This window comes from Haliotis asinina, chromosome 15 (assembly GCF_037392515.1).
Source record: "Haliotis asinina isolate JCU_RB_2024 chromosome 15, JCU_Hal_asi_v2, whole genome shotgun sequence".
NCBI lineage: Eukaryota > Metazoa > Mollusca > Gastropoda > Lepetellida > Haliotidae > Haliotis > Haliotis asinina.
Window position 1 is genome coordinate 16433104 of NC_090294.1, and position 13532 is coordinate 16446635.

The following is a 13532-nucleotide window of genomic DNA, read 5'->3' on the forward strand; positions in this document are numbered from 1 at the left end:
GTGGAGACTAAATTCGAGTTTCAGAGGTGTTAGTTTCCGATAAATACCCCTATCCTTATTGTAATTATTTCTTCACATTAGATATCGTCATTTTTCTTACTCCTTTATAACCTAGTCACAAAAAGACACTTCAGTCATATCCTAAGTCTCATTCTTACGACAGGATTGTATTAATTTTCTGTAGAGATAATGCTTGCGGGCGAAATGTTTCGAGGAGGATGCGTGTCAAAAGCATTCCAACTGAAAGCAGTTCTTCCAAGTTCCTACTATGACAGGTGAGATGTGGTGCTCTCATGTTGTGGAATAGCTTTCCCCGTCACCTCCCGTCACCACCCGTCACCACAGACATAATCCATATCCATATCCACACACACACACACACACACACAAACACACAAACACACACACACACACACACACACACAAACACACACAAACACACACAAACACACACACATATCTAAAAAAATACCAAACAAAAACGAAACACACAAAAAAAAACACCACCAGCCTAAACGAAATAGCAAAAAAATAACACTCAGGATTGATTTAACGACAAAAATGTAGAGTTCGTATGGATCCCTGCCTCTTTGTGTGTGTTTGGCTCGATTTCCGAATTTACTATGAAGTAACGCGGGACAATTGCTTCCGATTGGTCACGTGGGGCATAATTTGCTGCAGCTATGTTCAGTGGTCTTTTGGAATTGCCAAATTATGAGGAGACTTATTATCGTTGGCTGAAAGTTTGAATTATCCAAGTGTAGACTGTAGAGAGAAGTATCACCTGAGAGACAAATTCACCGTGATTAAAAGGCTGCAGGCGTGGTCCTACGCAAGTTCACAGTATGATACCTTGTGAGCTCCTCATGCGGACTCATTTGGAGATCGGGATGGAGTCCACTACCTTCCACAAACAGCAAAGGAGTGACCTCCATGTCAAGAGGTTCAAACGAACTGTGAACCTCAACAACAGTTTAAAATGAAGAAGGTACATCCAAGTGCTGGAAGGAGCTGACTTTTCTTCTCAGTTGCATTTTTGCTTTTCCACAGCTGAGCGCGATTTAATCTCAGATGCATGTTCAGGCAATTGCTGCTCTTGGATAACATCAAGAGGCTGATGTCGATTTTCCAAGTTCATTTTGAGGAACAGAAGCAAATGCTTCCGGTGTAACTTCCTATTTGAGCTTACATGCTGTGGATGCATTTACCGGAGCTGGAGTTGTCGGTTTAGTTGATACAGCAGCTGAATACGTTGCCAAAGAAGATGAGGATTGTAAAAGAAGTAACGCTTTAGCATCATGATATGGAATATTGTTTGTGCACTTCGGAGAATTTTGGTGTCATGTTCGAAAACATGATTTGGATAAGGCTAGAGGATTTTCTTTAGAGTTTCAGCAGTGCATGTGGAACTTTCATGAATAGTCTACCACTGCCATTTGTGATCGTAATCATCTGTACCACTTGTACAGTGCATTTCTCCAATGAATCAGATAACATTTCGTTTTTCACTGAGTATTGTAAACGCTCGAATTCGTTTCACTCTGAAAAAGAATTCCGGTAAATCCATGGTGACATTTAATGTTGGAGTGAATAGTTGAGCAGTGGGAGCTGTAATGTCTCTAATCATATCTGAATTCGATGCGCATTCTCCGTACAGGTCCTGTGCAAAATCCGGTTTGCAAAATCCGGTTTGCAATTGGTCTTCAGTAATCCATGCTTGTAGTAAGAGGCGACTAACGGGATCGGATGGTCAGGTTCATTGAACTAGTTGACACATGTTGACGATCGATTAATTTATTGACAGATTGCCGTTATATATCTGGAATATTGCTGAAACTCACTCACTCACTCACTCACTCACTCACTCACTCACTCACTCACTCACTCACTCAGCGGACTGATAGCATAACGGAGATTTGGTAGTATTCCAATTTTTGACCAGTCGATACTAATCTGTGAAAGTTTGGTACTTTTCTATATTTGGTTGGGAAGGAATTGAAGGAATTATGGAGCAGGACTCCCTGGGGATATTGTGGGGTGGGGTGCGGTGGGGGTTGGGGTTGGGTTTACCAGCAAGACGTGGTAACCTTTATAAATAGCCAAATTATAAGATTGAAAATTCACGACAGTCTCATGAAATCAAAGCCAAAAAAGCACTGGAGATGCAAAAACATGAAGACATTGTTCTATTTGAAAATCGCCAATAGTGATGGGAAGTATAACTGGCACACTATTTTGATTTATACCTTGAAGAGATGAAACATCGGACTTTTGAATAGGTAGTTCTTTTTATTGGTCTGAATCACCGAAAACATCGCTTCCACACAATCCAGTGATATCATGCGGTCTAAATATTTTCATTGCGTAGGTTTTGGGCTATACTGTTGTTTAACCCACTCCTGCTGTATGACGAAGCTTTGTAAATAATGGGCCAGACAATCCAGTGACTAAGAACATGAACATCGTTGTACACAACTGGGATACGATGACATGTGTCAACCAAGGCAGCGAGTCTCACCACCCGATTGACACTAGTCTCCTCTTAAGACGTGCATGGGTTGCTGAAGACCAATTTTAACCTGGATCGTCCTGGGTGGACTAAATAATTCTTGAAAGATTCAATTGTAATTTAACCTCACAGGATTAATTGTCCATAAACAATACAAGAACAGCATTAACTGCTGTACTAGTTAGCTATTCATTCATGTTGTGCTATGAAACACAACGCATACATTGCAGATCTTTGAAGAAGTCTTGTCGAAAACACGCTCTAATGCTCCTAATTGGAACAATATTGATTCCTAATCGTAATCGGCACAATGTTTTTATTTACATTACTTAACATAATTCATAATTATTTTTTAAAAACATTGTAAAATGATGCTTGAGAACCTTATGAATCGTCATCTGAGGAATTGGAGATATATCAGTTGTGTGATTGCCAACTGTGGCATACATAAATACATTAAAATACCGAAACTCATTGAACATAATGTATTTGTTGTATTTCTCTCTCTGTCTCTGTCTGTCTGTCTGTCTGTCTCTCTCTCTCTCTCTGTCTCTCTCTCGCTCTCATACACGCACACGCACGCTACCTTCCCTCTCTCTCTGCCCCGCCCCCTTCTCTCTCTCTCTTTACGGGTATTTAGAAAAAAAATATTCCCCTCTCACAAGATTCATTCTATATATAGTCATGGGCGGTTGTATCCGAACGTTGCAGACTCGTACTGTTTATGTTCAGAAACACGAGCCTGTACGTCCTCCTAATTTCCCCTTGATTGCGTCTATTATCCACATGAACATTGTTAAACATCAAAATAGTTCAGTGATAATTCCATCACAGAGTGTTGTACTGTCTTAGTTGTCCTTGACTGACGTGCCTGCTACACTTAATAATATCACACTGTCATGTAAACTGTACTTTACACCACTTACCCTGAAGTACGTGAATGTGAAAGTGCATATTTCTGTGATAATAGAAAACTGGAACTCCACCTTATCATTCATACATGTTGAGTCTGCACTTACAGATATGCAATGCACAGTAAGTTCAATCCGTTATTTCTAAAATTTTCTGATTCAAAAAGCAATTGCAATTTTTATCACATCTGAGCAGCCGTGTCTTGCAGATTCGCATGTGTATGTTTATCTCAAAGGTAGCATTTCATGTAATCTAATTTGCTTCGAAACGGTGTTGGAATATTTTATTTATCTTTTTTTCACAATGGTTTCTGTTACTGATATTATGCTCATCCTTTCAATATTAGCCTCAGTAATCATTCTCATTACTAGTTATATAATATTCGTAAAAGTATTGTTAAATAACATGTGTATGGTGTTTTTATTTGTTTATTTCCCGGTCAGGATTGCAATGCTTTCAACTATTCAGAAGAAATTCACCGAGGAAATCTGCTGTTGTACTACCTCAGGATGGCGATACAGTAGTTTCTACAGGTCGGGGCGATACAACCTTTATCTCAGGACGTCGTTGAACATCAGGAAAAGGCTACTCAAAATACCTCCGTGCAATGACGCCTGTGTCAAAGTTATGTAAATGGAAAGGAATTCATTTGGTTGAATGAAATGAGCGAAAATGACTACACGCTTACGAATATATGGATTCTTTGGATCGTGGATATTGCTTGCATTGTGTGGTGTAGTCTTAAACATTTTAAACATCGACTGGGCAAAAACCTCTACCCCACGAGGAATATTCATTATATTGGTGGTAGGTGTACTGCAAGGTTCCGTGATGGAGTTCCCAGTGATGACGTTAGCCACGCTCATTCTTGGAGGCAACCGACGGGAAAATAACTGTGCCTCCGCAGACCACCTCTCCTTAGTCCTCAACTACAACCTCCTCGCAGTCAGCAAAGACGACATCGACGAGTGTCTTCAGACCATGTACGATGCCTACATGGGAAACTTGTCTGAGAATGTATGTGCTGTGTTAGTGAGCGCCACCAGTTCGGAGGAACTTAAAGCTTACGAGCTGGAGGTGAGAGATAATTTCAGGGCTTTGGTGTACAGTAAACTTTTCTGGGAAGGTATAAAATATGCAAGTGGTAGTAGAGACTTGATAGATTCCCAGCGCTTGCAGCACATCTGGTCGAAATATGACGATATAGACACAGGTGATTTTAGACGAACGTATTTGGAGGATATTTGCCACCACTTTGCGCGTAATTTTATGGTGATACATAGGGTTAACAGAGTTCTGAAGAAATGTGGTCAATATCAGGACTTAATGCTTCTATCGAATGGGGATAACGAGGCATATACGTACACCGATGTTGAGTATTATGGCACATGCGCAAGACCACCTCGTGAGCCATTATTTCATGACTCTGAGGATACGAAGAATATATACGATCGTCATTTTGATTACACATTCGTGTTGGACAGCGACACAATGATAGAGCCTGGATTTGCTTTAAGATTGCTACAAATAGCAGCTGCACATCCTGAACGGGGGATCATACAACCAGCCATAAAACTACATTGTTCACTCACGGACACATTGTTTATGAATCTAGAACAAACAAGACAAGATATATATGAACCTATGACAAACGCCGTGACGGATTTGTTGGGCCAGTCATCTTATTTCGGTAAAGCTTTGATCAGGAACTCTATTTATATTGAAAACGTCATCGGAACCAGGGACAATCTCATAGAGCGGGTTCCTGTTGATGTTCTCAGCCATGACACCTTTGAGGCAGCCCTTCTCAAACCTCTGTACGCCGGGTCCGTTTACCTGCTGGAGGCGCCTTCCTACAACTACGTGGCTTGGAACATTCGGGAAAGACGGTGGAACAGGGGCGAGGTTCTCTTGTCCATGTACTTTTGGAAAAACACCATCGGGAAACCAATGCGATGGATCCAGAGGAAACTGCAAGGAGAGAAGTTCAACGCCACTAAACTGAGAACCGAATCTAAACTGGACTTTGTAACGTCGTATATTGCTCACTCCGCCCTGCGGCAGATGTTCATGAAGCCGTTGTTGCTGGCATTCATTGTCATTCACTATCAAACACATCTCCGTTACAGGTACGCCTCAATCATCATCGTCATGTTCCTCGTCCTCGTCTTCCCAAAGTTTGCCACCTGCACCCGAGAAAACTACAAGTTTGTGTTCCTCGAGACCGTCGCCTCCATTCTCCAGTTCACCCCGGAAGCCATGGTGGGATGCGTGCGCATCGTGCGGGCCATTCAGGCCAATATTACCGCCAACGTACATTGGATACCTCAAAGGGCCGTGGAAGAAGAATTTAAATCCTCCAACCCATTTTTGTCAGCATGGAAGCACTTATGGGGGTATTCATTGGTGTCGTTAATTCTTGTTGCTTTGGTAGTGATATATTTCACGGACGGAATGTTCATGTTATTTATGCTTTGTTCCCTGTTTGTGCTGCCATTTTACACGGGAATCACGTGCTTGACTCCAAACATGACGCCCACAAGACGTACAATCATTTCTGAAGATGAAGAATCGCTCATCGGAACCGGTAAAACTCCGCCTGCAAACAATGACCATGTGAAACCGGCAACTAAACGGAAAAGCATATTTAAGTGTTTCCATATGTTTGGTGTGTGTTTCCTCATGGATGACCAGTATTACTTAAACCGGATTTGATATCAACGTGATGACGCATGAAGATCCGAGTTAGAAGTAATCTCCACACCCTGTACTATCCATGTCGTCATCTTAGCTGATTGGTTAAAGCCTGGCATTGTTTCGGCCGATGACCATGATGTCAATCACTAGATTGTCTTGTCCAATCTCTGTTATTTACAAATCGTCATTATATAGTAGTTTGGTTGGTTATTTGGTTGCTACACGCCGTACTCAGCAATGTTCCATTTGTATGTTCCAGTTATATGGTTGGCTGCTTAACGCCGCATCCAGCAACGTTGCAGCGCTGCGGTATGAATAATCGAGCCTGGACCAGACAATCCAAATGAGCATGGCGTTTAACAACAAACATAAAATACAACAATAAAACAAAACCAAATTTACTAAACAGTGTCCATTGTAACTGTTTAATGAAACCATTTTCCAGTCTCATTGTTTATGTTAATATTCTCTAAATATTATGGTGACTATGTCCGCACACATATTACCATTCTGTTCTAATTATACACGGCAGATTGACTTCATGATAGAGTAAAGGTACACCTTTAGAACATATTCCTATTACTACGTTGTTTCGATAATTATACCCCTGAAGATCTGGGCCTTCTTTCACGAAACACTAAGTTGATCGTACGTCACTAAGGTGATCCTAGTGCCATGTTAAAGAATGGGAGTTAAGGTTAACCTTAGTAAAAGGTTGCTTCGTGAAAGAAGCCCATGGTTAGAATTGCAATAATCAGCAAATATGCGACTATGGTGACAGGTGGTCAGGACGGCTGACTTGGCTGATGCATGTCATCGTATCTCATTTTCGTAGACTGATATCGATAATGTCTATCACTGGATTATCTGGTCCAGACTGAATCTGAACCCCTGTAAATCCTGGTTAGAATTGACATTCAGCGAACCACGCTCTCTGTAAACGGCGGTTTATGGGATCGGGTGGTCAGGTTTGCTCTCATGTTATCCAAACGGCGTAGAATGACACACTTGATTGTCTGATTCAGATCGCAGTCTTACAGACATTGTTAGGCATGGCATCAGTAAACAAACAATCATACATGCCTTGAAATTGAATCGTAATGGCTTGTGTAATTTGATGTTCGAAACAGCAAGGCACAGTTTGACGGTAACAAACATAACTTCGTAATGAGCGCACACACACGGGTAAAAGATGTAAATTCGCAGCACCCGATAGATACGGGTTAGAAGTGATCTTCAGTAACCAATGGTCGTCGTGAGAGGCGACTAACGAGAGTGGGTGGTCGAGCTTGCCGATTTGGCTGACCCATGTCATCGTATCCCAATCAGTTATTATGATGTCATCAGGGGACTGTCTGGTGGAGACTCCACTATTTTCAGACTGCCGTCATTTAGCTGGGGAAATGCTGAGAGATACGCCTGACAACAAACAGAATTAATACTTCTCACCTGGTTTCCCGGTTCCGGCATTAAATTACAGAGCGACGTCATGCTTTACCTGGAATGTTAACGAGTGCGGAAGTGCGGCTAAAACGAGAACATGGGAAGAAGTGCTACACACACACAGACACACACACAGACAGACACACACAGACAGACAGACAGACAGACACACACACACACACACACACACACACACACACACACACACATATATATATATATATATATATATATATACACATGTACATATAAACACATACACATACATACATACGTACGTACATACGTACATACGTACATACATACGTACGTACATACGTACATACGTACATACATAAACATTCACTAACCAGTCGGGCCAGTGACTGTGGTTTGCCGGTTCGACTGGAAATTTACTAGACACTGACAGGCAGGCCAGTGGCTGTTTCGCACGCTGCATACATGGCCGTGATATTGCTGGAATATTGCTTAATAGCGGCGGAAAACTAGATTCACAAACTCACTCTGTTCTTAACAGAAAGTCAACGAAATTGGTGTCAAGATAGTAGCATTATAGCATTCCACTGTCGGAGGAATCTCTGGATCCGTGTCACGAGCATGCCATACAATAAGGAAGCCTATAGAATCCTGTTAAGCCAATCTCCATATCGACTGGGAAAACGGATTGTCCCTTTGTGGAATTTTATCACTGATTCGATATCGTTAGTTTTGAGATAAATGTGAGTATTTCTGGAATTGACCTTGAGTGAGTGACTTTAGTTTTACGCCGCACTCAGCAATATTCCAGCTATATGGCGGCGGTCTGTAAATAATCGAGTCTGGACCAGACAATCCAGTGATAAACAGCATGAGCAGCATCGTATCGACATTCTTTCGATCACTTCATTGTGCGGCGTAAAACTAAAGTCACTCGCCCCTTATCGTTTGCGCAGTCGTCTTTTGTCAAAGATCAGTTCTAACCCCGATTTAGTTGAACTGTTTTGGCTTATTTGAAATTTAACTCAAAGAAATACTGAGAACCAAACACAACAAAACCCCGAAATGTTTCGACCTGATCAAATCAAAAATAATTCACAGATATTAAAATATAAACAGTTATACGATTTTAAAATCCTACACTAACCTGTTCTCGCCAGAAGATCCTACTTGTAAACAACTGATTTAACAATGCAATAGTGTTAAATAAATAATACACAGTGAATGTATAAAACAAAGACTTTTCTCGAAATATCCTGGATTGTTTTTATGAACTGTTTATTTTATTTCTGTGTCAAGAGTGCGGTGGAGTAGCCTATAGTGGCTTTCGCTCGTCACATCGAAGACCAAGGTACAATTCCCCACATGATTGCCATGTATGAAGCCTATTCTGGTGTTCCCCACAGTGCTGTTGTTGGGTTCTTGATAAAGATAAACTCCTCTGTCCTGCTTTCTTCAGAAGCCTTAAACTTACATGAGCGGTCAATAAGAGTTACCTCCCCTAGACTGTCGCAGACGACTCAATCCATCAGCAGAACAGTAATGGCAGTGTCGTTTGTTTGTTTGAGAATTGAGCAACTAACATTCTGCTTTTCCACAGAAGTTCGGTTGAAGTGTTATTGAATAAGTCTCTACTGTAACACGCCACACAGAGAAATAGGCCAGGTGCGAAAACAACACAGTAACGTGAGTATCTGTGAGTGTGATTTTACGCCGCTTTTAACAACATTCCCGCAATATCATGGCAGGGAACGCCGGAAATAGACTTCACGCTTTCTATCCATGTGAGGAATCGAACCCGGGTCTTCAGCGTAACATGCAGACGCTTTAACCATTAGACTAGCCACAGTAATATGAATACACAATGCCAATTAGAAAGTGATTAGATGTAACTTATTTCATATTTGGGATTATACTTTCTTTGTAAAGTACAGATTATTGTACTTTAATTGGGTTAAATCCAATCCGGGATTCGAAGCCACGCCCTCACACAATCGCCTACACACACGTCAGTGGTCGTTTAACTCACCCAGCCACCCCGGATTCCACAAAAATTAGTGAGTGAGTATGGTTTCAAGCCACTCTTTAAAAGCAATATTCCAGCAATATCACGACGGGGGACACCAGAAATGAGCTTCACTCATTACACCCAACTGGGGAATCGAACCCGGGTCCTCGGCGTGGCGAGTGAACGCTTTAACCACTAGGCTACCCCACCGTCCATAGAAAGGAAGTGAGACCGCAGTCATATAGCTGGAATATTGATGAGACCGGCGTTACACAACACTAACCATGCAAAGGAGATGAATATCACGACATTGACTCTGATTCAATAACTATATGTTACCTCTTAGCTTGAAATAAATTCTCAGTTACGACTGGGTGAGCGCTTTCAGCAACATTCAAGCCATAGCATCAGAAATGGGCTTCACATATTGTACAATAGTCAGTTTCACAATCCCTGAACCATATTGTTTTCCCTTTAGCCTTCCCTTCTGTGCAATGCTAAGCCGTAAATGAAGCAAGTCTAGATTTAAACTAAAAATGCTTTATGGTTCAACTTCAACGTTGTGACCTTGTATCATATAGAAGTTGATCCATAAAGCATTTTTAGTTTGATTCCTCCAACTTCTAAATGCCTTTGAAACAACTTAAGTCTAGATTTTCTGAATCCCTGTTCCTCCAGGGGCTTTTTTTGAGTTTCACATTGTTACAATCAAAATTATGTATATCCAGAAACTAAGGGCAGTCTACTTGTACAACACCCATGCTTACCATAAAAGGCGACTATGCTTGTCGTAAGAGGCGACTAACGAGATCGGGTGGTCAGATTCGCTGACTTGTTTGACACATGTCATCGGTTCCCAGTTTCGCAGATCGATGTTCATGTTGTTGATCAATGGATTGTCTGGTCCAGACTCGATTATTTACCGACCGCCGCTGTATAGCTGGAATATTGCTTAGTGCGGCGTAAAGCTAAATTCACTCACTCTAATTGTACCAATTTGGGAAATCGAACCCGTGTTTTTGGCGTGATTACAGAACGATTTATTCACAAAGACACAGATCTCAACACCAAGGAACAAATAATCGGAATTGATTCTTATATAATCAACCCGTTTGAAGTCACATTACATAAAAAGTCTAAACGTAGACGATATACTTTTTGTCAATGTTTTTACACTTTTGGTGGAGAATATAGCAATTTGTCGAAATACATGTTATACAAACATGCCCATGTGGTTCATTTTCATTGTTAAATTCCATCTTCCAACAGCCTGTCAAAATGCTTATTAATCAAAATATCAATGATAAACTGCGCCATACTTTTACGGATGCACTTTAGCCTTCTTTTGACATGACAGTTTATACGATGACATTACTGTAGAAATAACCACACAAGAATAGAGCGCCTCCCCCGCAGGGCAAGGCAGAACCGTCAAGCTATCTCTGGCATCTTTATAAACCGAATGAATATATTTTAACTCTGCGTTAGTCATCGACCTTGAACAATTGTCTCGCTGAGCAGTTGGCATAGCCTAGTGGTTAAAGCGTTCGCTCGTCGCGCCGAAGACCAAGGTCAGATTCCCCATACTGGTACAAAGTGTGAAGCCCTTTTCTGGTTTCCCCCGCTGTGATGTTGCTGGACTATTGCTGAACTTGCTCATTCAGTTGTATCACTCAAGGAACGAGCTCAGATTTTTAACATTCTATTCAAAGTTAAAATTATATATATATATATATATATATATATATATATATATATATATATATACATATATATATATATATATATATATATAGAGAGAGAGAGAGAGAGAGAGAGAGAGAGAGAGATAGATAGATAGATATACCTCTAATTCTCTTTACTCACTGATTTTCTGTATGTCAGTCGACACGATGACACATTCATATTCGATTCACGAGCACCGGGTGTCCATTCGCGAATTCATTTAGTGGTGTGGTGGGAGTAGCCTCGTGGCTACAGCGTTCACTCTTCATGATGAAGCCCCGGTTTCGTTTCCCCGCATGGATGCTAAATGTGAACGTTTGTTGTTAAGGTAGCCAGCAAGTCTGACCACCTGAACCCGTTAGTCGCCTCTTACGACAAGAATAGGCTGCTGAAGATCAGTTCTAACCCGGATCTTCACAACAAAACGTTTGTTGTTAAGGTGGCGATGCTCGCCACATGGGCGTCGAGTCACTTTATGGGGGAACCGAGGCAAAATGGCTTTAATCGTGCTGACGTAAAATACAACTGACTCCTTTTTAATTGCAGGGAATTGAGACGACGTATGCTGCCCATTTCGGTTTACTTGTTACATATTATACATTTTGTTCCGAAAAACTACACAGTCAGAAAATACATCTGGTGTTAATGGGTACCAGACAGGGCAGCATTCAAATGACAGAGTATAACTTCTCTCTTAAAGATTCTTAAAAGGATATTAAAATAATCTTTGTTGATGTAATTGTTACTGTAAGTATTTACATCCGAGTTCATTCGGTGCCTGCCAGTGCGTGTGCGCGCGCGTGTGTGTGTTTTAGTCCGACATATTGCTGATGGTTCAGTGGATCAGTGCTAGCCTATTGAGACGCCATGTTTGCAGAGTGAGAAAAGATACCATTTTGAAATGCATTGTGGAATAAGTAAGAGAGTGAATGAGTATAGGTTTACGCCGATTTTAGCAATTTTCCAGCAATATCACTAGGATTCGCCATAAATGTTATACACATTGCATCCATGTGGGGAATAAAAGCCTGGTCTTCGGTGTGACAGGCGAACGATTCAACCACGAGGCTACCCCGCCGTCCCCATTGCGGTATGATGGGTCCGTAGAGCTGGTCTTTCGCAACCCATACTTGTAGAAAGTGGCGACCAAGGGCATCCGGGCGTTCATTTGTGCTGACTTGATCTATGCCTGTCATTGTACCCCAGGTTCGGAGGTCCATGCTCAGGATGTCAGTCACTGGACTGCCTGGTTTGGTTATTTACATATATTCAGAGTGCCTACATATTGCTGGAGAATTGTCGACTTGACACGAACAAAAATGCATGATGCATCGCATCCAAACGGTTATAGATCTACGTTCCTGATGTCAGTCACTGGATTGTGTGGTCTGATTATTTGCAAATCGCCCACGTATAGCTGGAGTCCTGTCGAGTTGACACGAACAAAAGAAAACATGATGCATCTTATCGCAACTGCGTAGATTGACATTCATGATGTCAGTCACTGGATTGTGTGGTCCTGACCACAAACCATCGCTTTCTTAGTTAACATCTGTTGTACATATCCCATCCTTTGTCTGTCTCTTGTGTGTGTTGTAAGATAAATTTGTAATTATCAGGAGAGGGCTTTTCTAAGCTGGATAACTTCTGCCCTATCCTTTTCTTAATGAATAAAATATGTTTAAATCAAACAAGCACATGTCGAAATAGCTGGCCTTGTGCGCGCGCTCGCACACAACGCACACAACGCACGCACACACGCACGCACGCACGCACGCACGCACGCACGCAAACACACACCATCCCGAACCTCTATAAGTGTCACCCTGGTGGAAATCTTATTCTAATGGCAAAGCTGATACTTTATGAAAGTGAAGGTCGGAGCATCAGGTCACTGTGACCGACGTATTATGAATACCATGTAACAAAGGTGACTTGTACGGTGTGATAGTTCAAAGCTGACTTCAATGTGGAATAAGGTCAAGGTCACAAGAATTCTCAAATTTGCAGTCGATGTCAAAAATTCTTCGCATTTAGCATATTTTATAGAATATTATTCTGGGTCAAAGTCTAGTTCTGAATATCAACATGTGCAATTATGCTTCGCTCTACATTACACGAAACTCTAAACCTTTTGCACACTCACAATAACCAGGCGAAATAAAATGACACAACCCACATATATATTGAATGAGTTTAATATAAAAATATCTTATGTATAAAACATTCAAAAATAAATAAATCACATATTTACATGGGAGT

The 13532-nt window shown here is 41.3% G+C and overlaps 1 protein-coding gene across 1 annotated transcript; it reads left to right on the top strand.

Moving 5' to 3' along the window:
* Nucleotides 1-4093: 4093 nt before the first annotated feature.
* Nucleotides 4094-6136, top strand: LOC137264899 (uncharacterized). Its single transcript, XM_067800257.1, has one exon. It carries the CDS (start codon nt 4094-4096, stop codon nt 6134-6136), a length of 2043 nt encoding a protein of 680 aa, XP_067656358.1.
* The last annotated feature ends 7396 nt before the right edge of the window (nt 6137-13532 follow it).